The following is a 27,055-nucleotide window of genomic DNA, read 5'->3' as shown; positions in this document are numbered from 1 at the left end:
CCTCCCCTCTCAGCCCTCAAGCGTCTCCCCAAGCAGCAGCCACCAGAGAACCAATGTGGTCGTGGCTTGAACAGGGTCTGCCAGGCCATCACCACGCAGAGATAGGAAAGTCCGCAAAGAGCAGGCAGCGGCAGGAAAGAAGCAACCTGCTGACGCTGAACCAGCCTCTTGTGTTGATTCGCTTGCGGGAGCTCGCAGATGGGCTTCAAATCGGGCAATATAATAAGGCTAAAGTGTGGTGGCGCCGGAGGGACAGGAACCCACGTCCTATCTCGCCGCCATCTTGGCCACGCCCCCTGACATCATTTTATACTGTATAATACATCAATCCCATCCTTTGTATGTTGCATAGTATAATTTTCTAACACACAGGCATTAGTAAACGTTCTAATCTCTAAACACTGTCACAGACAAATCTATAGCCTCAGCCAACTGTTGGTTCCTCTAAAATAACTGATAGGTAGGCACACAAATTAATATGTTTCTCTGGCCATATTCCTCTGCCATGAATTCTATCACAGCGAAACAAAAGGGGATGATGGACGGGGCGTTTGAGCAAATCAAACACTCACCCCCAGTCAAATGATCTGGGTTTAATCCATCACCATTCTTTAGCTCACTCAGCCACCCCAGTTCAGACATGTACTGGGGTGAATGTAAGACATTGTTCTGCAGTCTGTCCATCAACTGTGTTTTTTGCAATTTTCACCCCGAGTGGGCTGGGTATGCTCAGACGTGAGTCCCAGGCACTCCACATCACTGGAGTCAAGCTATCCAGGCTGAAGAAGGCTGATAGCCAGAAACCGGTCCTTGGATGCTTGATTCCGGTCTATGAAAGACATGGCTTGGTAGTTCGGGCTGGACTGTTCCCATGAGGCACAGGGTCAAGGCTGATTTGCATATAGCCATTGTCTGACCTAGGGTGGTGTGGAGTGCAAAAAAACGATGGATTAAGGCCCAGATCTTTGTACTGGGGTGAATGTAAGACATTGTTCTGCATTCTGTCCATCAACTGTGTTTTTTGCAATTTTCACCCCGAGTGGGCTGGGTATGCTCAGACGTGAGTCCCAGGTACTCCACATCACTAGAGTCAAGCTATCCAGGCTGAAGAAGGCTGATAGCCAGAAACCGGTCCTTGGATGCTTGATTCCGGTCTAGGAAAGACATGGCTTGGTAGTTCGGGCTGGACTGTTCCCATGAGGCACAGGGTCAAGGCTGATTTGCATATAGCCATTGTCTGACCTATGGTGGTGTGGAGTGCAAAAAAACGATGGATTTAAGCCCAGATCTTTGTACTGGGGTGAATGTAAGACATTGTTCTGCATTCTGTCCATCAACTGTGTTTTTTGCAATGAATTCTATCACAGCATCATCCAGTGATAAATATTTACAAACATTCTGTTTCATTACATCTAGGAAGTGAGTACGGTATGCTTATTTCCCTTGAGGGATTATATTTTGCACATTGTCACCTATGTTACGCAAAGGTGCACCACAGAGCAGTGTACTCGGTACATATTACTGGCCCTGGTCGATAAAATTGAGTACCTGAGTCCACACCACCTGCAATCATATGAGCAGATTTAGCACTGATTGTACCACGTTACCTCCAGCTCACACAGAAATGTATTGCCATAACACTATAGTTAATGCTTAGAGCTCTGAGTCCACAAATTTAAAGAAACACTTCCTGAATCAACCGTTAGTAAACTAAGGAAGAGAACACTTCCAATTGCAAAGCAAGGATAGCAATTAAAAAATGTACATTAGCTTCTTTAACAAGTGTGAACTGCTTCAGTATGCAAAATACTTCAAATGGAAATATTTTAATACGATTTTAGAAACAGAGCCGAACTTCTCTTTCTGACAATACCATTATTGATGGCTCCCATTCAGAAGGAGGCTACATACTGAGATGTACAGTGGTGTAAGGTAGCTTGAGGGGGCCCCCTGCAAAGTACATGTGGGGCCCACAGTCTGAACCCAGTCAGGAGTTCTCAAGCCATGGGTCTGCCACCCATGCACAGTGTCGGAAGGGGCTGCCCCGCGGGGGCTACTGTTATGCCACTGCACAGAGACAGAGGCACGTATTCCATATCCACCTTTATTATCATTCATTTTCATAAATGCTTTAGATTGAGGGTCCTTGGAATGTGGTATTTTTGCCACATATTTGTTCTCAAAATACCTTGGGGCATACCATAAATCTTCCTTGACTTTGTCTTTCAGTCTAATCTAGATTTTACCAATGTTTCTGGTGCAAAGTGCCTCAAAATGCAGTGTTTGATTCTACTTTGCCTCTAACAATCTTGGGAGAACCTCAAACCTTACTCTAAAACATTGATTAAATCATATTTCTTATCACAAATTTTGCAGTTTAATTGTTCACCTAAAAAAAGTATTTGCGATTGCCACAGATGTCCCTAGAATGCAACTGAGGGACAGCAGGACACAAAATCTTCTGCAAAGTTTTTTAATCTCCATCCAGTTTTGACCAAACACGCTGGGCAAATGTGCCATTTCCACAAAATAAGTAAAATAATAACATGACACTATCAAAAATAACAATAAAATGCTCTACATATGTATTATCTTTCTACATTGTTAACTGTTTTCAAAAATCCCCACTGAGAATCACCCTTCCATCTCCTCCTGGCCCCCCTTTTAGTTTGATGTTGCTGGCGGCTGTTCTCCCCAAAACCTACACTCCTAGCTAAGGCCATGTACAGAAGCTTGAGGCCTAGATATTTCATGTGGCCTAACCCGGCTTCCTGAACCCTCTAAGATTGCCATGCTGAAATTCACACTGAGCTCTGTCAAGGCACGTCTGTCTAAATCTTGAAGCCCCCACTGCACTTCTCCAAGCCAGAACCTCCCACGTACAATCCAGAGTGCCTCACATACCCCATGCCTAACTCCAGGCTAGTCTTTGACACTGTTCTGCACGTCGCTATATGTGCTTCCCAATGCCATGCACGTCCCATCGTTACACTGCATAACTTTCTTAAAACAAAGAACATCTGCCTTATTTATACACACCTTATCCAAAACGGGCTCGTAATTCTTGGGGCTGGAGTTGACATTTGCATTTCTTTCCCGAGATAAAAGTGTCTGCTATGGTGCAATTAAGATACTGGAAGCTCCGACTATGCTGTAATAGGCGTCATGCATTGCAAGTGACTACAAAGCATATGGAAAGGCGGCGGGGGGCGCTTGCGGAGCACAGTACAGGCACGTGCATAGTCAGATGCGCAAAATTGAATACACAATAACTGACTATTCATTCTCTCAAACCAGAAATTGCCACCCTCCAATGACTGACACCCATGCCTCATGCACAATCAACCACTACGTCTCATGCAGATTTAACCAGACTGCTTAATTAGTTGTATGCATGTAAATACTTCTCTATTTACCTTACAGAGGGGGGCTGGAGAAGGATTTCAAACTGTCCTCATAATATTATAAATGCAATACCGAAAACTATTTACACAGACCGACATAGTGGCCTCAAACTGATAACCTACATGCGCCAGGACATGGAGTTGGAAGAAGGGCTGCGTAGATCAGCCTATATGATGCTTGATATTTTGTTTTACAAATGGAGCTGACTCGAGCACTGTTGCTCTTTGGGTGGACGGGTTTAAACAGCTCCTTTGCCAGTAAAACACCTGAAGTTCCACCAAGTAGTTTGTGTGAAACCCGGGCAGTGGTTAATACAGTGATGCCGCTAATGAGGTGTTCTTTTACTGGGCTCCAAATCTGAGAAGTGGGAGAGATTTTCACGTGTATTTCACGTGTATGCCACGTGTATGCCAGCTTGCTGGGAGGGATCCATATCCACGAGCGCAGGCATTAACCATAAGGCAATCGTGGGCTTAAGCAATATTGCAATGGCTCAAGTCTCGCTACCCTGGGGACTGTGAATACACCCCACCCCACCGCAAGACGGGATTGTGATATCGTGATGAATAGTTGATTTCACTTGTCTCACCTCTGAGTTGCAGCTTCTGTAGCGGGAACAGACTGCTGCCAAATTATGGTCCACCGGCCCGCACAAGTCAGTGTACATTGAGCATGACACAATATAGTCACAACCAGCGCCCCGCCCTGAAGACCACTCCGAGGCAGGCACTGCGTAGTTTGCAGCGCATGTGATGAATGTCGTGATACACATGGCTGGTACATGTGCGCAGGAGCATAACTGTAAAACGACTGGTCCCAAATCCAGTCAGTGAGCACACTATGCTGATGCGGCCCCCTGGAGCTCGGAGACCCAGCGCAGTGCGGGGGCTGCACTCTAGGGGCCTTTGTGACGTCCATGGAGACGTACCGGAGTTTAAGAGCGGGAGAGGAAGGACAGAGCATGCACACGGAATACATTTAAAAGTGCCTAAATCGTTAAGTGAATTGACCTCCGTAAACCTCGCTGCTGAGAAAGCATATCTGTTACACAAAATATTGTAAACAAAGAAAAGGGTTTGAATTGCTGGACAGGAAGATGTGGCGCTCATGCGTGTATGATAGGTCGGTAAACCGATAAATACAATTTATTAACGGTGCAAAACAGGTCAGGGGAAACAAACCCAAAGCAACACAACCCCTGTACTGGTAAGAAGGTCTGTACCCAACAATAAGAACCAAGTCCTGTGCACAACTTTTGTGATTGTATGGGTTCTGATGTCAGAGTCCTACTGTGGTTACAATTATTTTGAATAAATAAAAGTCTGACTTCAGGTTTTTTGCAGGTAATAAAGATTTATCGTACAATCTTGATCAGTACAAAAGGTGATCGCCAGCCGACATGTGTTTCGTCACACCGTGTACTTGATGTGACTCCAGGGCTGTGAAAACTTTTGGGGATTGAAATCGCACAACTTAAAAATGATCAAGAAACGTGCGTACTGAAGTGAGAACCGCGTGATGGTTCTCTGTTCGTGTTCGGGAGTTCTGTAATGGAGTAATCCCTGGAGGCTCCAGGTAGCGGATACAAGGGCAACCATACAGGGCATTCTCACAGACCATGGGCTCACCGAGCTTAGCTTTATGTATTATGCAGCTGGTTTTAAAAATTAAGCTTGCTAGCAAGTGACCCCTCCTTCTCTTTTACAAACATGCCATCTTAACAGTAAAAATAAATGTAATGTGTGCACACACCTTGATCAACATTTGTTCACTCACAACACTGCTCGCTCTCACCATTTCATTGGTGATACCTTATTCATAGAATTACAATCTTCCGGTCACAACTCACACACCAGTTACTCTTTACCACTCAGTATAATTCAGAACCCAATTGCAATGCCATCTATTTGTTCATAGACCACAAGTCCTCTACATGCAGCACTACTAGGCAGCATCACTTCCACCTGTAGCTTAAAAAAAGACCCTTTCTTATATAATTCACTAAACATCAGTCTTCTACGTCACCCCTACATTATACATTTACCCCCAAACTTCAAACTTAGCTGTGTGCAACAAAGCTCATCCGTCCACATGCTACAAAACCTTCCACTCGCTTTTGACACAACTCATTTAACTACCTTAATAATAATAGCTCATCATACTCGTAAACCCTAACAAAGCACCATTCAGCCACTTGCAGTACTACATAACAACACCAGAACAAGCATTGGCATAGCCAATAGGTCTCGCCTTTGGGACCTTATAAGCGTTTAGTTATCCAGCACAATGTCCTTGGTGCAACAACATCATCTGTTGCATGGCTAAACACTTATAAGGTCCCAAAGGCGAGATCTATTGGCTATGCCAATGCGTGTTTATGTTTGCATTTAAACCTATTAAAGATATGATTTGTTATTATTTGGGTTTATTGCCAACAGTTTTATATGCATTATCTTGTTTGAGTGTGGACTGTTTTATTCTGCACCTCGAAGTTGGGCTTCTAGCACTGCTATGCATTATAAATAAAGTAAAACTTAATTAAACTGAATATCTTCTAGAGACAATGTTTACCCCAAATAAGTAATATTAAGCAACTTAATCAAACAATTGTATTTACTTAAGGCTAAAGTGATTCTCTCCAGTGCCTCCAAGACTTCTCCAAGACGTGTTCATTCCTAGCACAAATAAATGGCACTCCTAATGTTACCGAAGCCGCCCCTGAATATGAAACTACCACTATGAAACTACCACTGTTGATGTTAGGTTAAAATGTGTATGCCAAACCAAGAAGGTCAGAGGCAAGACTGTAACTGATACGTAACAGTGAAAACTGCAACCTCAGTCATGGACTCTACCAAACCTACTTTAAGCTGTTTATCTTTCAGAAAATGTGCCCCATGTAATTAACATCTCACACATTAATCTGACATTTGTCACTTCTAGGGCTAAACTACTTTTCTTTGGTATCTCACAGACTTCCCCAGGTCATTGATCAAACTCACATTCATTATAACCACAAAGAAATATGCGAGCCTGAAAAAAGGACACCCCTATTGTTACTGGGAAATTTCACATCTTGTTAATTATCAATAGCCGTAAGGTGAAACAGAGAAGTCACAAATGGCATAAAAAGTTTTTAAAATGGCATAAACACTGTGCAAAAATGTATGTAGAAGTTGGGTGAGGGGTTCACCGTGGCGAATCATTCAGCATGATCTATAATTTTCAACATTTCATAAATGTTAAGCAATGGATGCCTATTTACTGAAATGTTTGTGTTGAGGTTACAGATTTCCATACATTATTATTATTATTAAAAATATTTATAGAGCGCGTAGTCACCCGGGGGTATCCCAGCGCTAAGAACCCTACCCCTACAGGTCAGTGGGCCAGAAAGGGAGAGGGAGTAAGGGAGGGGAAGGGGGGGAGTTCGGCGTTCCGGACAGGCAGGTTTCATTGAGGAAAAAGATACGTTTTCAGCCGCTTCCTAAAGCGTAGATAATGTGGTTCAATACATGCAAACATTCCCATCCACCTTGCAAGCAAAGGCATTTGGAGCCAACTAGTCAGAGGCCTCCATTTACTCAATCACACCCAACTGACAGTAGAACCCTACTAAATGTCATGGTATTGTATTGATTCAAAACCTTGGAGAGGCGTCACCTGGCCCAGTCCTTGATATTTACTACACCTGCTTGGAGGGGGGGGGGGGCGGAGGGGGGGGGGGGGCAGCTTCAAGCTAAATAAAGCTTGCGTGTTTTCACATTTCCCCACAGTACAGATTTCTTCAAAAGTCTCACCTTTAGTTGGGTACCCACTGCCACTGGGTACCATGTGTAGAGAGTTGGCTAATTCCTGGAGCAACTTTGAAACGTTAGAAAGAATCTCTACAACGGGTGCCACTTTCTGACTGATTGGGAACTCAACAGCTGGCAAAGCCACAGATGCCCCAGGGATGGAGAGGAGAGGAAACAGCTGGATAAAAACAATTAACAGAAGTTACCAGACAAAATAAATTATTCCAAAGCACAGTCTTCTAACATCAGAAAAAAGCTAATGAGCAATTTCCAGACCTGTCTGTGAGACTAAGGAAAATGCTCTAGAAAAAAACATCTTTAGAGATCTGAAAAGAGGTCTGGTGCAGAGCATTCCCATTACTTGTTGGCCGATATCAATACAACATCTCATACGATCTGTCTGCAGGCAAAAGGAAAGGGAGGTCTGACAGAAGCTATAGGCCTACGCTCCAAAACATCACCATCTGAAGGAATCATGAATTATTCTTTAAGAGTCTTGGGGCCTGGCCACATACTTGTGGATGCAGATGAGGAAAATTCCTCCAGAAGTTCACATGTTGTGAGTGCGTTTTAGATTGTTAGACGCTTCAGAAATGCATTATTAAAGAGCTGTCTTTAAGCGTAAAAATGATGTTTGTAGTTTCTGTAGGGGAAGGGGTTGCTCATTTGAAATCAATTCCATATTTCAGGTCATCACAGATATGTACACCATGCCCAGAGACATCCAGTCTCAGTGATACAACTGACCTGGTCCATTGTACCAAGATTTGAAGCAAAAGGTGGCTCCTGGGATCAAATATCCGTTTACTGTTAAATCGGTCAACATATTTAAAGGGTTCCCAAAGCAGTGTTTGACCCCCTTCATTAATTGATGGCACAAGTCTTCCTTTTCCTTATCTCGATGGCTAGCCAAGACAACATACCTGCAGAAAAGTTACATCATCTGAGCAGCCTATAAGCTCTTCTGCCTTCAGACGGTGTTGCACCAGGGCATCTCTGCGGCTCTGCAGCTCTTCCAAGTTGACCTCCGCCTGCTTCAGTGCCACATGCGTTACTCCTTGCATGACCTCCACCGATAGGGTCTGGCACTCCTCTAACATTCGTTGCAACTTGGCAAAGCGCTCAGCTATTCCCACAATGAACTTGTCAGAGTTTTCCTGGGCAAAAAAGAATAACGATAATAGGATGTTCAATATCCTAATCTGTGGAACACAAACATTACAAATAACTAGGGGGTAAGCAAGCAGACTCAATATCGTACACAATGTATCTTGAGAAATAGTACTTGCCCATAACAAGAGCAAATATAGAGCTGCAGATTTTATGGCATGCGCACAGTGAAAGGGATATGTGTGGTGTACAAGTATCTAGGTCACATCAGGATATGTACCCTATGTATTCTAGCATACAGTTGTATATTTTATATATATATATTCACTGAAAAAACCATAGGTTTTAGCCCATATATAGTTAGGGATTAGCATTTACAAAACCTTAATTTACTTGCACAAAACCATAGAAATTCGCATATATAGTTAGATGCAATAACTATATATCGCGCACCCGCAACCCACTGCTGATGATGTCACATATTACATCATTCATGACATGGTCAGTGACATCACTGATGACATCACTGATGACATCTCAAATGACAACATCCAGTGACTGTATGTTTCTGTAAAGTTAAAATATGTCTTACATATTGAAGAATGAGTGGATGTATATGTGTTTGGATGAAGGATTTAGCAGGTGCATGACTGACTGTATGAGAGAATGATTAAATGTGTCTCACTGAGTGCATGGGTTAGTGACTAAACTGTCTTAATTTGTGCATCATTATTACTGTAGTTCTGTAAACTGCTGCATGTGTTGATCAGTAGCTATATGAGTAACTATATGGGTTATTGATTGGTTGCCCAAATATTTGTATGGGAGACTGAGTGTGTGTGTGGGAGTGGCTGAGAGGTGTGTGACTCTGTGCATAGATGTGTGAGCAGTTGATTCAGTAGATGTATGGGTTCAAAAGTGCATGTGAAAACAGCTGTATGGGCGGTTGACTGTGTGCATGAGTGTATTGGTGAGTGAATGGATATCTCAGTGCTACATGTCAAAGTAACTACATATGTAAAACACACTACATGTAAGAGTTGACATATATAAATAACTGTGCATAAGAGCCAGTGAATGTGTGAGTGGCTGTATGGATCATTGTGAACTTGTATCAGGGATTGTATAAGAGAGTAAATATGTGTTAGTATATGTTTGATTAAGTAAGGTGTGTATAAGTGTATAGTTGAGGAAATGGAGGTGTGATTGATTCTTTGCATGACTGACTAGGTGTGTGAGTAACTCCATGGATGAATGACAGTCTGTGAGAGTCTGTTTACACTGATTGTATCTAAGGTTATATTAGAGTCTGAAGAGGTTGATCGTATTATCACATGAATGATATTATCAGTGATGTGATCAGTAATGACAAATGAGATGTTATCAGTGATTTTACAAGTGATGTCATTTGAAATATCATCAGTGATGTCATCAGTGATGTCACTGACCATGTCATGAATGATGTCATTTGAGATGTCATCAGTGATGTCATCAGTGATGTCACTGACCATGTCATGAATGATGTCATTTGAGATGTCATCAGTGATGTCATCAGTGATGTCACTGACCATGTCATGAATGATGTAATATGTGACATCATCAGCAGTGGGTTGCGGGTGCGCGATATATAGTTATTGCATCTAACTATATATGCGAATTTCTATGGTTTTGTGCGAGTAAATTAAGGTTTTGTAAATGCTAATCCCTAACTATATATGGGCTAAAACCTATGGTTTTTTCAGTGAATTTCAATGGTTTTTTAATAGCAAATATCAAAAGCTGTCAAATGTCAAGTACGTGATAGGTAAAAACTTTTTCGTGTTTATGCACGCTGATGTGCTTTGAACGCTGCCCCCCCCCTCTTTTCTCTTAGTAGTACTCTCTCTTTGCAGATGGTGAAGGGTAGTTAACGCAGGCCTTTGCCCCCGTTGTAATCCGTCGTGCCTGCTTGTCTCTCCATTTGATTGATTGTTATCCAAGCATTTACTATTTTACAATTGATTCTCCTTGGTTCATTCTCTATTTACAAACAAGCACAAAGTCGCAATACTCTGTTTAGTCTTTGCAGATAGTGAAAAATCGTGTAAAAAAACAAAAGTAATCGAGCAAAATCAGTAGGCCACTAATGGGATCTCTTTTTGACCTCGCTAAAATAGAAACATTAGGAACAACCCTTCATGAGAAATACGAAAATAGTGAGATGAACTGAGCTCCACACCATGAGGGCTGCAAGACAGCTCGGCTCCGCCACCCACCCCGCCCAAAATAACGATAAACTCTATGCAAATATTATAAATATATACAACACACCAGCAAAGTAACAGGGTAAAACATTTTATTAAATAACTATTTACATAACTACTTTATACTTTTTGTTGCCTGATCCGGCTAGCTCAATCGATCGAGCATGAAACTCATAAACTCTGATAGCAAGCTTTGCTGCTGATGCTATGCAGACAAAAACTGGTTTTCAGTTTGTACATTCATCAAGATTTTTCCATCCAAGGCTGGTTGAGAGTTTGTAGAACAATGGCTTCAGATTTTCAACATACAATGTGGTGGCGCGGACTGGGAGGGGGCGCTTGGCTCCTGCCCCCTCCCCAAGTCGTGTTGCCCTGGTGTGGCCTAAGATCGCCCCCGACATAGGCGGCCGGCTCCCGGGGTCCGGCGGAACTTTTTGCCTTTTGATGACTCTTCCATTCTGGACCTTGTCCCACAATCCGTTTGACCTGAAGACACGCTGTAGTGGGGCGCCCCTTTACCGTTTCAGTTGCCATTCCGCCCGCTTTTGCTACACTGTGCCTCTTCTGCCATTCAGCTGTTTACCGCCAGCTCTTGCGACTACAGCGTCTCGCTCACCATGTAGTTGAGTTGCTCCCGCTCTTGCGATGCAGCGATAGGCGGCTGCCACAAGACTCTCAAAATGGCGGCCGGCTCTTCAGATTTGGGCGTGATCCACTAAAATGGCCCTGGGACACCTTGGAACTCGGACGCTTGTCTGCTAGGACTTGGGCCCCATTCTCGAAAGCGTCCCCTGAGCCTTGAAGATTCTACAAAAGTCTTGGGGGCCCCCGACTCCCGCAGGCTTCTGGTGGGGAGCGGCTGCCATGATTGCTCGTGGAATGGCCACGACTGAGCTACGAGATGGTGGTGCTCTCATGCTGACGTCAGCTTCAGTCTGAAACATCCAGAAACACTGTAGACTACCATTTCGATCAGTTCCGGTAGCGCCCCAACGTGACCCGGTAGGGAATAACTTGCCCTCCCCTCTTTGACTGATGGTTCTCGTTGCCTGTCCCTTCTGTTGTCATTTAACAGAACTTTTTAGACTAATGAAATGGGTTGTGTTCCGACCGCTGGTTGGTGGAGACATTTTGACTATATTCTGGACCTACGTTGTCGCGTAATGCGTTATATGACACGCCGCGTTAGCGCACCCGGAAGTGCTCCGGTGTGCGAAGCGCAGCTTCCCGGAAGTGATCCGGGGCGCGGCGCGTAACGTAAGCATAACAGGTCATGTGACTTGTTTATAAAACTTTTCATTGGTTCATTTTACTTTTGTTATTCTAATGATGAAAGGCTTGGTCATATGACCTAAAAATTACGCTTTTTATTGCTTTCGAACATTATTTTTTCTTAAACATATATGTTATAATGTTCCAGGCTAATGTACTTTCCCGGAAAATTTACAACTGTCCTGCAAGTAAAATATATTCCTTTTTCTAGCAAAAGGGCGTTTCTTCGTCCCATGACGGAGCCGTTGAGCAAAAGATGCTCGGCCTGCTGTCTTAGTCGCCGATACGCCTGAATATCAGATTCTTATCGATCACTTTATGTTGCAGGAGTAAAAAACACACCAGCCCTTGACCATTTATCTTAACTGCGTTTCTGCGTATTATACCTTTTATCCGTCATGTAATTGGACTGCTTTATTTCACTTGCCTTTTACTGATTCGAAAACAGTGACTAAAATTAAAAACTTTACCAATGTAAATACTACTACCATGTTTTGTTTTAAAAACCTTTATTGTGAAAATGTCAGTATACAAATACGGGCCTATAACCACGTGGGCCGGCCACGGAGCAAACTGGAATCGTATATGATGAGGAAACATTTACACCGTAGAGGAACGTAACGAGCGGGCCATTAGGTTGCAAGAACTAAGGTGTCTAACAGTTGCGGAATCGGTGGACGTACATTTTGTAATTAAAATACAACAGGGCCACTTACAATAAAATTTTCTAGATATACATTTGCGGGCAAGTACCATGGGTGACGTTAATTCGAACTTACAATAGTACAGTAATCAATAACACATCAGAACTTAATATCAATAAGGATGTCGAAATATTCAATCAATTCTCGTCCCCGCCCGCCATGTGCTTCAAAACTGCATACGTATCTCGTGATATCAAGGTTGTTCAACCAGTACACAACAAGGAGTTACGAGTCCCATTTATACCGCCGCCATTTTGGGCGAGGCCGGGCAGGTCCAGGATATAGTCAAAATGTCTCCACCAACCAGCGGTCGGACCAGAACCCCTTTCGGCAGTCAAAAAAGGTTCAGTTAAATGACAACAGAAGAGATAGGCAACAAGAACCAACAGTCAAAAGAGGGGAGGGCAAGATCTAAAGCCATTGTTCTACAAACTCTCAACCAGCCTTGGATGGAAAAATCCTGAAGAATGTACAAACTGAAAACCATTTTTTGTCTGTATAGCATCACCAGCAACGCTTGAGTCAGCTTTGTGTGAAGCCGCCATTTTGATTCAATCAATAGCGTCCCCCTGCACACATTCAGGGACCTGGTCGTGTCTTCAGGTCAAACGGATTGTGGGACAAGATGCAGAAAGGAAAAGGAAAAAAGTTCCGCCGGACCTCGGGAGCCGGCCGCCTATGTCATGGGCGATCTTTGGCCACACCAGGGCAATAGTGAAGCTGCAGCAGGTGCAAATAAGCTTCAGACAGTGTTACAAGCACTGCTCAGAACTCTCAACTATGGCACCCAACATCCAGGACTTGCCATCCGGATCTTGGCGCCTTGTGCTGGTTCCGACCTATTCGCACATCGGTCCACTACTGACACCACCTCATAAGCCAACGGGGCACCCACGCCGACTTTCGGCGCAGCATTGTAGGATGGCCACACCAGTGCGGCAACTTGCTGGACACCACCTCGGTGCCATCCGGATCTCGGCGCGTTGTGCTGCCTTCGGCCTACTGTAGCCGCAAGTGCGGACGCAACTCAGCTGGATAGCGAGTGAAACACCAAGGGGCGCCCCACTGCAGCCGAGGATCCTCCATCTTGGGGGCGACGCACAGCATCACATTGCTTTCTCAAACAGCCCCCACTGACTGACGCGACCTCACAGGCCAACGGGGCGCCCCACGCCGACTTTCGGCGCAGCATTGTAGGATGGCCACACCAGTGCGGCAACTTGCTGAACACCACCTCGGTGCCATCCGGATCTTGGGGCGTTGTGGTGCCTTCGGCCTATTCGCACATCGGTCCGCTACTGACGCCGCCTCACGTGCCAACGGATTTTCTACGCTTTTTATACCAGCGCGTAACGTAAGCATAACAGGTCATGTGACTTGTTTATAAAACTTTTCATTGGTTCATTTTACTTTTGGTTTCCTAATGATAGAAGGCTTGATCATATGACCTAAAAATAACACTTTTCATTGGATTAAAACATTTTTTTTTCCCAAACGATGAAAGCCCCACCTTGTTTCTGGATGTTTCAGACTGAAGCTGGCGTCAGCATGAGAGCACCACCATCTCGTGGCTCCGTCGTGGTCATTCCGCGAGCAATCATGGCAGCCGCTCCCCACCGGAAGCCTGCAGGAGTCGGGGGCCCTCAAGACTTTTGTAAAATCTTCAAGGCTCAGGGGACATCCGAGTTCCAAGGTGTCCCAGGGCCAATTTAGTGGACCAGGCCCAAATCCGAAGAGCCGTCCGCCATTTTAAGAGTCCTGTAGCAGCCGCCTATCGCTGCACCGCAAGAGTGGACGCAACTCAACTACATGGTGAGCGAGACGCTGTAGCCGCAAGAGCGGGCGATAAACAGCTGAATGGCGGATGAGGCACAGTGTAGCAAAAGCGGGCGGAATGGCAACTGAAACGGTAAAGGGGCGCCCCACTACAGCAGACGAGCCTCCACCTGGGGATGCCCGTTCACGCCGCCTCCCCCCCCCCCCGGGGCGCCCCACGCCGTTTTTCGGAGCAGCATTGTAGGATGCCAAAACCAGTGCGGCAACTTACTGGACATCACCTGGTTGGCATCCACATCTCAGCGCGTTCTGCTGCCTTGGGACTATTCGCACAACAGACCGCTACTGACGAGGCCTCCCCCCGCACCACCCGGGACGCCCCACACCGTTTTTCGGAGCTGCATTGTAGGATACCAAAAACCAGTGCGGCACCCAGGTAACATCACCTGGGTGCCGTCCAGAACTCAGCACGTTGTGCTGCCTTGGGACTATTCGCACAAAACACAGCTACTGACCATTGTTGATTCTTTTTAAAAAAAATGTTTAAATGTATTTACTGTTTTTGTTGCGTTGTATATATTTATAAGTTATTAAAATGTTATAATCCTACTACTTTGTTGGAGTGCTATATATTTTTAATGTGACACATAATTGTAAAAACTTTGCTGTACAAAGAGGCATCCCTGGAATCTTCCGCTTCAGGCTCGGACCCACACACCCTCACAGTGAGAATCCCCTCCCCAAGCACAATACAGGATGGTTATCAGATAGTAGGAACGCGTGTGGTGTGACGGATCTCATCGGGTGGGGGCCTTGATCTACTGTAACTCCTTTGAAGAGGGGTGATTCTCTACAGCTGGGGCCATAAACTACACCTGCAGGACTAGGTGATAGCCTGGGACCGGCCTGGACAATCGGACACAGAGGAAGAGGAGTGTCAGAGGGTGCGGTAGTGAATAGGGTGAAAGGGAGGTGTCGGGCGGGCACAGGGTGTGATTCTCAGAGAAGAACAGCGCAGATGGGAGGAGGTTTCTGGCCCATGCATGAGAGAGAGAGCGGGGGTGACCAGTGCGTGGGGGAGATGCTTGCGAGGGTGGGAAGCCATGCTGAGGATCAGCGGCGTGCAGAGAGTGGGTCTGGTCAAGGCATCTAAAATGGCTGCCGTGCTCAACAAAAGTGTGGCATTGCAAAAAAGGCAAGATGGCGCAGACAATGTTTATCAATAAGGATTAATTTATAACAATTATTTTTAACAAAATATTTAATCGCAGTGACAAAATGGCGGTCAACAGTTCCTGATTTCCATCGAATCGAACGTTAACAGACGTCACGCAGCAAAAAAAAAAAAAACGCTCACGAACAGCGCAGATGGGAGGAGGTTTCTGGCCCATGAATGAGAGAGAGAGCGGGGGTGCAAGCAGCAAAAAAAAAACGCTCACGAACAGCGCAGATGGGAGGAGGTTTCTGGCCCATGCATGAGAGAGAGAGCGGGGGTGACCAGTGCGTGGGGGAGATGCTTGCGAGGGTGGGGAGCCATGCTGAGGATCGGCGGCGTGCAGAGAGTAGGTCTGGTCAAGGCATCTAAAATGGCTGCCGTGCTCAACAAAAGTGTGGCATTGCAAAAAAGGCAAGATGGCGCAGACAATGTTTATCAATAAGGAATAATTTATAACAATTATTTTTAACAAAATATTTACCCGCAGTAACAAAATGGCGGTCAACAGTTCCTGATTTCCATCGAATCGAACGTTAACAGACGTCACGCAGCAAAAAAAAAAAAAACGCTCACGCACAGCCGCTGGAAGACATGTATCAACATATATGAGCCTCCTTAGCCACCCTCAGAAAACATAAGGGGTCAGGATACGTCTCCCGTACCCCCTTGTACCTAGTAATTTAATTAAATCGAAACACAAAATGGCGAATTCACGTTTCGCTACCAGTTTGCGACCCGGTTCGCGAACCGAGAAGCGCTTCTACCGCGAAAAATCCAATTTTTATTATTTGCCCCACGGGACCCTTTAATAACCCCAACATCATTCCTAGGGGGTCAAGAAGGATCTACCTTGCCCCCTTTCATTAAATTCCCCCTTCGTTTTTCTCCTCCTCTTGTCTCTCGATCCTACCGAGAGACAAGATGGCGGCCGCACCGGACTGTTTAGAATGTTGACAGACACCGGAGAGCCAATCAGCTTCGCTACGCAAAGCTCCGTTACGCGAAAAGTACGCGATCTGGTGCGCTATCTGGGACGCTGTCACAGATATATCTGTTTTTTTAAACGTTAATTTCTCAAAATCCACTGGAGCACATATATTGAGACCCAGCAAAGGCACATCGGGCTAACAGTCCCTATAATTTTGCCAAGTTTCGTGTAAATCCATTCAGCCGTTCGAGCTAAAAGTGAGGCCAAAGGCCCTATGAAAAAATGAATGGGAAAAACGCGTTTTGGGACCCCCCTTTTTTCTCGGCCCCCCCTTGACGGAACCCCCCCCAAATTTTCAGGGGCTGCTCAGAAACAATGTGCCATTTTCCTGAAAATTTCAGCCGATTCCGTCCACAAACGCCAAAGTTATTAGACATAGAATTTTCAAAAGTTCCATAGAGAAAAAATCCTAACTATATATACCTACTGGCGACCGCCAGTAGGTAATATATATATATATATATATATATATATATATATATATATATATATATACATGCAGCTCGCACTCGTTACCACACGGGCCAGCGCACCACCGCAGTTGAACAGGCACACCAGTCCAGAAACGAAAGTCGACCCAGGCTGAGGTGAAACAAAGTTTTTATTTAATCAAGAATATCGCCACCAGCATAACGTTTCTGCCTTCACGGAGGCCTTGATCACATGACGTTAAGGGAGGGACACAGGATATTTAAAGTGCAAGTGCAATTAGTTGTGTTACATGATTGGTGAATAGAGTCAGGGCACACCCAGTAATAGAAATGGAAAAACGACTTTGTCTTCTGCTAGAAGAATAGATCGCAATATTTACCACATTAACATGTCCATCGATATTGTTATTTTTAACCTAGAAACATGCAAACAATATTTTCACAATAAGAAATAAATATTGCACAGCATATAAAAAATGCATTCTGGTTAAACGATACATCTTAGCAACTTAATATAAACAGAAGTGTGTATACCGAGTGTTGTCTAACTTGATAAACAGTCTAACACTGATGTATCCTTACGATGGTAATCATGTACAATTTCTTTGTTACGATAAAACCCAAGTGGGTGAATCAACAAATCATGTAAAAAATAAGTTCATATGTTGTGTCCTGATTTTTTGTAAAATATAATTATTAAACAGGGATTCAAAAATTCCCATCTATTTACACCAACTCATGTACAATAATATATATCTAAAGTGCAAAGGTGCCGGATCAAGGGAGTGCGGGAAAAATAAGATGGGCAAGGTGAACTACCCAATCGTGTGACTTGGAGTACAGTTTGTTATAATTATTCCTCCAAATTAATTTTCATTGTTCCATTTTTTATGTGTTTCTTTACTCCAGAAAGATGTTAAAATTAATTTTTTTCATTGCTTACTAACAGAATCATAGACGGGTCAAGGGCAACAGTGCATAAGCAGGATTGACAAATGTTTGAACAGTGTTACCAGAGGGATTATTAATTTGGACCAGATCGATTGAGCTCCAGATTGCCAACATTAACAGAAGTGCAGAATGCAGATGACGTAATCAACTTGTTGTCATATCAACGAGCGAAAAGCGGCCATGGGCGTGAGGGATGGGTCTGAGCTATGATTTAGAGATGTGTATAAAAATCAATGCTGGTGTTAAGACCATTGGGGGCCATTGTATCCAAATCCAGGATATATTTAGTTTCTAATGCCCTCAATTTGGCTTCTCTATTGCCGCCCCTGCGCAAGGGTGGAATCGCATCAATGACAAAATATTTCAACAGATGACTTTGTTTGCCATGCTGTTCACTCAAATGACACGCCACCGGGTACGTTTGGTCCTCGGTGTTGATAGCCCTTATGTGCTGGAGTATCCTTTTGTGCACCTGCAGCTTGGAACTACCCACATACTGCAGGGCACACGGACACTCCAGCACATAAACTGCAAATTCCGTCTTGCAATTCAATTGTTTGGAGATCAGGCGGGGACTGTCAGAAAAAGGACTCAGGTATTGGGTTTTATTCGTACCATGTTAGCAGGCTTTGCAGGAGAAGCACTTCTTGAACCCCTTGATTGCTTTGAACCATGGGGTAACTGTTGAGACCTCAGGGCTAGATTTAACCAAAGCTTCTCTTAAAGAGAAAGCCCTTTTGTAGGATAAACTGGGTTTAGCTGGCATTAGGTGACCTATAGTTGGATCATTAACTACAAGATTCCAGTTGTTAGAAACAATCTTACGTAATGCCTGAGTTTGCTGACTGAAGGTGAGAACCAATCTCACAGGTTGATTCAATTCGTCAGTTTCTTTACTTGTACTCTTCCGAGGTTGAAGAGCACTCTCCCTAGGCATAGCATTGACCCTATTAATCGCAGAGTCAATGATATTTGCAGAATATCCCCTCAAAAGAAAGCGCTTCTTACTCTCCTGCTGTGCCTGCAAACACTGTTCCTCCGTGCTGCAAATACGCCTGACCCGCAGCATCTCCCCAAAGGGGATGCTGCGGATCAGGTGTGCCGGGTGATGGCTTTTCGCATGGAGGACAGTGTTGCCAGCAGTGGGTTTGCGGAATAGAGTAGATTGCAATTTGTTACTGCTGACAAAAACCTGAACGTCTAAAAAACAAACGCTCTCCTGACTCATATGATGAGTAAATTCTAGATTGTATGAATTTACATTCAATTGCGTGATGAACTCAGTTGCTTCCTGTTTGGTACCGCGCCAGATGAGAAAAATATCATCGATATAGCGATACCAATGAATCACATGTTGTGCCACTGTCAGGTGGTGTGTACCCATGAGGACCTGTCTCTCCCAGTAGCCCATATGTAAACAGGTATAACTAGGGGAGAAACAGGCCCCCATGGCCACACCCCTGATTTGTTGGAAGCATTGACTATTGAATTGAAAGAAATTGTTGTTCAAACAGAAAGCAATCATCATCATTAACATTTTGTTGTGATCTACACATTGAATTGGCCTATCGTCCAGGAAGAATTGGATAGCTCTCAAACCATCACAGTGTCTGATACTGGTGTAGAGTGAACATACATCCAGGGTAATTAGCCAATACCCCGTCTGCCACTCTACCGCTTCCAGTTTTCGGAGAAAATCACCGGAATCCTGTACATAGGATGGTAATGAGGTGACAAATTCCTGGAGAAAGAAGTCAATGTACTTTGTGACATTTTCCAATGACCCGTCCCTGGCCGAAATAATCGGTCTGCCCGGTGGTTTGAGGGAGTCCTTGTGGATTTTAGGGATCAGGTAAAAGACCGGCATAACAGGAAAATCTTTTTTAAGGAATTTGAATTCATTTAGGCTGAGGAGGCCAGCACTTTTCCAACCCACTAGAAGATTACTTAGTTCATTCTGGGCATGTTTGATCTCATTAAGTTCACATCTTTTATAACATGATGTGTCATGAAGTTGTGAATATGCCTCCTCTAAATACAAGGTACGTGGCCACAGGACGACATTGCCACCTTTGTCTGCCTGGCGCACTATGATCGTGTTGTCCGTTTGTATTTTCCTAACCAAGTTGTTGTACCGGTTATTTTGATCACTGTAAAAACGTTTGGATTTCAGAGTGATGGTGTGTAGTTTTTTAATCCCAGCAATGGTCAACTCATGGAAAATGTCCAAATTGTCATGCACAGTTAAAGGTGAAAAGGTTGACTTCCGTTTGAAATGGGTCAATCCTGGTGCATTGTAGATGATAGGTTCATCCTGGGACGTTGTCAGCGCCCCTTCAACACGCAATGCTGTTAGATCCTGTAACAGGCCTGCATCACTGGCCACTGATCCCAAGGTGGAAGGGCCTCGAACCGAGGCTCGTGGATTGGGCATAGTACTGCTGTTCAAAAAATGTTTTTGGAGTTTCAGCTTGCGCACGAATTTAAACAAGTCGATTCTGGTTTGCGCATAATTGAATCTGTGGGGTGGACAAAAGGAAAGACTAAGAGTAAGAATGTCAACATCTGATTTGCTTAGTTTAATGGGGGTGAGATTGATCACTGATGGACCCCCCATTTCCTGTGACGTTGGTGGAATTACACTGCTTGTTTCTTTTTGTTCCACTTTTTCTTTGGAAAGTGATTTTTCTTTGATTGTTCTTCTCCGGTTTGCTTTGCGGCGTTGCCACCGCTTGCAGTTACGGTCTTGTTGGTTTGTTCGCTTGAGATTCTGGGAGGGAGTGTAGCTCGCCGGTCCTGGAGCAGGCAGTTGACTTCCTGCCCTAGCGAGAATTTGGTAAACCCCAATCCCGAATTTGTTCTAGCACCTTCATTGTCCGACCCACTATCCGGGGCAGAGCTGAAGTCAGAAGCTGAAGAGGGTGCATTTGCTGCAGAGGTTCCAACTGACATAGCTGCAGGTGTGAGGGATTTATTACCAGAATTCGCCGCCTTGATGGCGTCATATTTTTTAGCGAATGTAACTACTCAGCCTAGTTGGTAATCGGCTTTGTCTCTTTGAAATTTAAACGCCTTGCGTTTTTTTATGACATCCTCCTCTTTTAACAATCTCGCTGTAATATATATTACCTACTGGCGGTCGCCAGTAGGTAGTTATAGTTAGGACCTAGTTTCCATAGGAAATCCGCAACATTCTATTAGGAATAATTTGGCGCCGGTTGTTGAATCTTCGCGAATTTCTCAAAGGAGATGGCCCGCTCCGCTCCTTCCCTGAAAGTCTCGGGAAGGTTCGTCAAGCGAGGGCCGAGAAAAAAGGGGAGTCCTAAAACGTGTTTTACCCATGTTAATTTCCATAGGACGATTAGACACGGCTACAGCCCGAACCGCTGAACGGAATTACACCACATTTGGCAAAATGGTGGAGTCTGATTCGCAGATCATGCTTTTGGTTAAATGGTGTAAATCCTTCCAGTATCGGGTGTGCGCGAGCTGAATTCTGATTTGTTGTTAGATGTCTGTCAACATTCTAATCAGTGGAAACCAGAAAGTGTTGGCCGCCATTTTGTGAGCAAGGCAGAAGAGTGCTGAAAACAAAAGTGGAGAACGTGAAAAGGGGGCAGGGTAGAGACTCCCTGACCCCCTAGGTCTTCTCAGGGGGTCCCTGAAGGACCCCGAAGGGCAAAAAAAAACGTATATATATATTTTTTTTAAATCGCGGGGTGCGCGCACTATGCTCGCACCCTTTGGCTGCCATTTTGTCACTCCGAGGTAGAAGAGAGCCAAAAACAAAAGTGGAGAACGTGAAAAGGGGGCAGGGTAGAGACTCCCTGACCCCCTAGGCCTTCTCAGGGGGTCCCTGAAGGACCCCGATGGGCAAAAAAACATATATATATTTTTTTAAAACCCGTGAGGTGCGCGCACGTTGCACGCACCCTCAAGGCAGAAGTGAGTCAAAAACAATAGTGGATTAGTGGATAACGTGAAAAGGGGGTAGGGTAGAGACTCCCTGACCCCCTAGGCCTTCTCAGGGGGTCCCTGAAGGACTCCAAAGGGCAAAAAAAAGTTTTTTGTTTTTTTTTAAATCGCGAGGTGCGCGCACGTTGGAAAAAAAACCCCAAAAAATGTTAATTAACAAATTTGACTGTTTATATGTTGATTGAAGATGTAGATTATACTGTTCAACTTTATCCAAATCATAAAAACTAGCTGTGCCGTTGCATATTACAGGATACAGTCAATGTATTACAATATACAAAGGCAGTTTGTGGAAAAAAAATATATAAAAAATATAAAAATTGATACAGAAATTAGCATTTTAAAAACCTTTGAAATTCACTTAAAAAACATAGGTTTCACACAAGTTATAGTTAGGAATCAGCATTTAAAAAACCTTGCAAATTTACTGAAAAAACCATAGGTTTCTCACACGTTATAGTTAGGAATTAGCATTTAAAAAATCTTGCAAATTCACTGAAAAAACCATAGGTTTCACACACGTTATAGTTAGGAATTAGCATTTAAAAAACCTTGCAAATTCACTGAAAAAACCATAGGTTTCACACATGTTATAGTTAGCTGGACATTTCACTCATACAAAACCTTTGAAATTCCCCCGTTATAGTTAGTTCAGCTAACTATAATTCGCGCGACCGCAATGCACTGCTGATGATGTCACATATTACATCACTCATGACATGGTCAGTGACATCACTCATGACATCACTGATGACATCTCAAATGACATCACTGATGACATCATCCTTGAGACAAAGTGGCAGACCTCCTCTCAGCGTAAAATAACCTTTGACACACACATTCAAAAATAGAAACTAAATTTTTCTTAAAAATGGAGATAGCAATACCAATTACAACAACCTATTAGGTAATTCCAACATCAACATACATATCCACTCATTCACCAACAGTTCTATATAGTCACTCATACATGTACTTACTCATCATATGTACTCATATACCTATACATCCTGTTACACACAAATACTCATCCATATAGTTACTCACACACATATTCACACATGCAAATACAAAAATCCATTTACTTGATTATACTGCTATATACACGCCACTACACGTACTTCTAAAGAAACGTACACATATTTACTCTCTTAAACAATCAATTATAAAACCACATACTTATTTATACAGGTACTCTTCCAAACTCTCACTCTCACATATACTCAATTATATACATCAATACTCACATATACTAGTTTAAAACATATGTAGTTACTGATGAATATTTATTTATTTTATTTATTTATTAACAGTTTTCGATAGCGCGGACATGACCCATGGGTAACAAAGCGCTTAACATCATATGGCATAGGTTACTTATACAGTGTACATAGAGAATTAAGACGTGTAGAGACAGTCATTCACTCACTAACCCACCCATACACACAATCATCCACCCATACAGTCTTGCACACATGCTGTCTTCAAAATACATACAAATAGTGAGTCATTCATTCTGTGCGCTAAGTAATATCCCCAGGGCTCGACAAATGTACTCGCCCGCTCGCAAATGCGAGTCAATTTCTTTCAGGGCGAGACAGTTTTCAGGCCTACTTGACCGGCCTGGCGAGTGAGCTTTGTCGCTGTGCTGAAGTGCAGTGCCGGTAGAAGTCTTTAGAGGGCAGCTGGGTGAAATGTTCAGGAACTGCCGTGACAAAATGCGGGAAAAGCAAAGGTGTTGATTGGCTGATTGCAACACGGGCTCGGTCGGCTGAGGCCTAGTTGCAATCAGCCAATCAGATGGTTGCTAATCTCCGCACAGTAAAAATTACAGACTTCTCGTTGGCTGATTACAGCCGCAGCAGGATAAGCGTGTAAACTGCTTTTGCCAACCCCTGTTCCCAATACACTTGACCAGAGGCAGGCCATGAACGACACTAGTGCCCTAGCGAAGCAGAAGTTCTCCTCCTGCACCTTGGATGTTTTATCATGAGCCTGGGAGCCCTGCGAGTGGAGCTTGGCCTGTGATGTAAGCCTGCGCCTGCCGAGGACGGCTCGATCTCTCTGCGGGGAACCCTAAGGTATGAGCTCTTGGATGGGAACACCACCGCGGGTCAGGGGCTCTTGCTCCGATTGTTGGGGAGGGTGGCTTTGAAGGGGATTGATGCCCAGCGGGGTCTATTGTTACGCTTTTTATTGTTTCAGACTTCAAGTCTTCTGGAAAAGCACAAACTTACCGGCATCGTAAATAAACCGAGGTGACTAGAAATTAGCATTAGACATAATTATAATTAACGTGTGCATTAACATTAGCACTGCTAACTGCCTGTGATCAGAAGGTTGATAGTGCTCAGAGAAGCACAGCTAGATGAGGCACATGAGAACGGTTTGAGATTTTGAAACTGCGAAGCATTCATGATATCTAATTAAAGGTGGCACAGGCAGCCAGAGGGCACTTTCTACACATGCCTCGTCCAATGGTAGCACACGAGATGCCAACAAGCTGCCTGCGGTGCCCATTAAGGTGCTAGATGTCAGCGCAGGAAAATTTGTGTTTTCTCACAGCTTAGAAGTTGGTTTACCCAGCTCTACAAGGCTGGTGCAGTCAGGGGTGCACCAGCGGGAGGCAGAGAGTAAACAGCGCCCCTCGATTCCCTCTGTTCTTTTAATTACAAAAATATTTAGCTGCATAATACGATCTATGGTAAGGAAGGAGTGAATGGGTGGGTTGGGAAAGATAAAAGTGGTATAAATATAAGGAGGCTGGAGAAAAGTGGACAAGAACCAAAATATATGTCCACTCCAAATTGTACAGCCAATCACGTTAAACGCATCTCATTTTATTTCCCTGGGTGATTTGTAATTAACTGTATATGAAGCATGGCCGTTCACAAGGAGGACCTGGCTGGCGCCGACTTCATTAAGTTGAAAGGCCAGGCCGTGAAGCACACCAGGAGGTAAAACATATGTAATGGGCAGATTGTACAATCTATGGTGTGTAATCGCACTGAAAGGCTTCACCGTCGCTTGACAGACAGGTCCCCATGTCAGCGACCTGGAAAGGAGAGTGATGGAAAATGACGATATCATGTCATGAGCAAGCACGGCAGTATTGTTTATGTGGCCTGGGATGTGCTTACACAGCATGCCTGGTCGGATAGCTGGGACATAAAGTACAATGCAAGACTCTGTAAAAACGTTCTAGTCATACAGTTACTTCTGTCCCAAGCCATGGCGCGATCTGCCCTTTCCTAGGCTGTGCTCTAGTATGTTTAAGGTACAGTAGTGTACCGAGTACTAAAAAGAGTGTTTATCCGGGGCTGTCCTACTCTAATATGTTTAAGGTACATCGGTGAACCCAAGTATTGCTTAGAGTTTGTTTTTTTGCAGATTCATATAGCGCTTACTCGACCTGAAGGTATTAGAGTGCTTTACATAAGCACCAGTTACGTTACAGGACACACTCATTTTTGTTATGCAAGGGGAGATTAAGTGATTTGATCAGAATCACAGGATGCTGAGCCACTGGAGCCAAACTCTAGTATGTTTCAGGTTCAGCGGTGAACCTGAATTCTGCAAAGAGTATTTATTATGTACCACCCTCCCCCATTATTCAATACAGTTGACATTAGAAACTCTCTTTACCCCCACCCCTTGGGAAGCAGCGCAGGTCCAATCCCCCTCCCCTGAATGGAAAGTTAGAAGCACCAAATGTAAATCAGTCGTGCACCATACACCTCATTTTGTTTTGGTGTTTGTTTTGTAGCTTAGGTTGGTGCACAGTATTCCATACCTTGTTAATGCCATGCAAGTGGTCGAGCAGACAGAAGAGCACAAGGCTAAGGCCTCCAGCTCTCTTCCTGTGTCTCTGCCTCTTAGGAGGGAAGAGCGAGGCCTCCCGCAGACAGCGAATTGTTTAACACCGTAGTTCCCACTCTACCCCCATCAGTAGCTTGTATACTGCGGGTCACGCTCTAGTGTGTGTTATGTACAGTAGTGTACCCGAGTACTGCTAAGAGTGTTTATCTGAGGCCGTGCTCTAGTATGTTTAAGGTTCAATGGTGTATCAGAGTACTGCTGAGAGTGTTTATCCAAGGCCGTGCTCGTAACTTTCAAAACATTGCAGTGAGAAAAGTAATGAGGCAAAAATCGATCATGTCTTACTGGTCATAGACCAACTGTGCTGCAAATGTTTTGAAGAAAATGTGAATACAACCAATTTGTGGGTCAAGTGCATTGATGTTAGGTCGAGTAGAAAATTCTAGTCACTAGACCTGCAGGTCAAGTGCGATTTTTAAGATTTGTCGAGCCCTGATCCCGCACCGAATCATACACACACTCATACTGATACTCAAAAAAATAACTAATAACCCATATACACACTCATGTAGCTACTCACCAACCCATGCAGCCACTTATACACAAAGTGAGACACAGATACAGATATTTAAATATTTAAACATTACTCGCTAATATATGTATTCACTAAGATAGACTTAATAAGTCAGTTAACCAATCAATTTTACAAAAAAAAACATCCATTTAGACACTTATTTACACGTTTTCTTCCATCAACCTTTAGATATACATATATAAAAAATATTTATTTTTCAGAAAGATACACATTCACTGGATGATGTCATTAGTGATGTCATTTGAGATGTCATGAGTGATGTCACTGACCATGTCATGAGTGATGTAATATGTGACATCATCAGCAGTGCATTGCGGTCGCGCGAGTTATAGTTAGCTGAACTAACTATAACGGGGGAATTTCAAAGGTTTTGTATGAGTGAAATGTCCAGCTAACTATAACATGTGTGAAATCTATGGTTTTTTCAGTGAAACTATATATATATATATATATATATATATATATATATATATAAATATATATATATATCCCATACAAGAAATGAAGTCGCGGCACACTTCTCACTTTTCACACAGTTATTTTATTCCAAACGTGATACAACAACTCCTACGCGTTTCGAACCGTAGTTCCTGTTCACGGTAGTATTAGTGATTGGTCCCTTTTCCATTTCTGCATTTATACCAGTACACACCCCTGTCATTACCTGGGGCATGATGGAACTTGTGGTTTTTAAACATTTGAACAGCCTAATATGCAGTTTGCCATGCATTACACAGTCCTTAATTGTAAAACGACATAATGTCTAAAGTTAC

The 27,055-nt window shown here is 43.8% G+C and overlaps 1 protein-coding gene across 1 annotated transcript in view; it reads right to left on the bottom strand.

The window, feature by feature from the left end:
- The window catches only part of TRIM65 (tripartite motif containing 65), a 204,878-nt gene that overhangs the window by 61,319 nt on the left and 116,504 nt on the right, over positions 1-27,055 (bottom strand). Inside the window, exons 3-4 of the mRNA XM_086930724.1 lie at positions 8,126-8,359; positions 7,206-7,380 (exon numbers count right to left, since the gene is read on the bottom strand). Coding sequence (XP_086786850.1) covers positions 7,206-7,380; positions 8,126-8,359 — 409 coding nt within the window. The remainder of the gene's footprint in view (positions 1-7,205; positions 7,381-8,125; positions 8,360-27,055) is intronic.

Source organism: Lissotriton vulgaris, chromosome 7 (genome assembly GCF_964263255.1).
Source record: "Lissotriton vulgaris chromosome 7, aLisVul1.2, whole genome shotgun sequence".
In the NCBI taxonomy this organism is placed as follows: domain Eukaryota; kingdom Metazoa; phylum Chordata; class Amphibia; order Caudata; family Salamandridae; genus Lissotriton; species Lissotriton vulgaris.
Note: the sequence above shows the minus strand (reverse complement) of the source record. Positions and strands in the feature narration are given on the sequence as shown.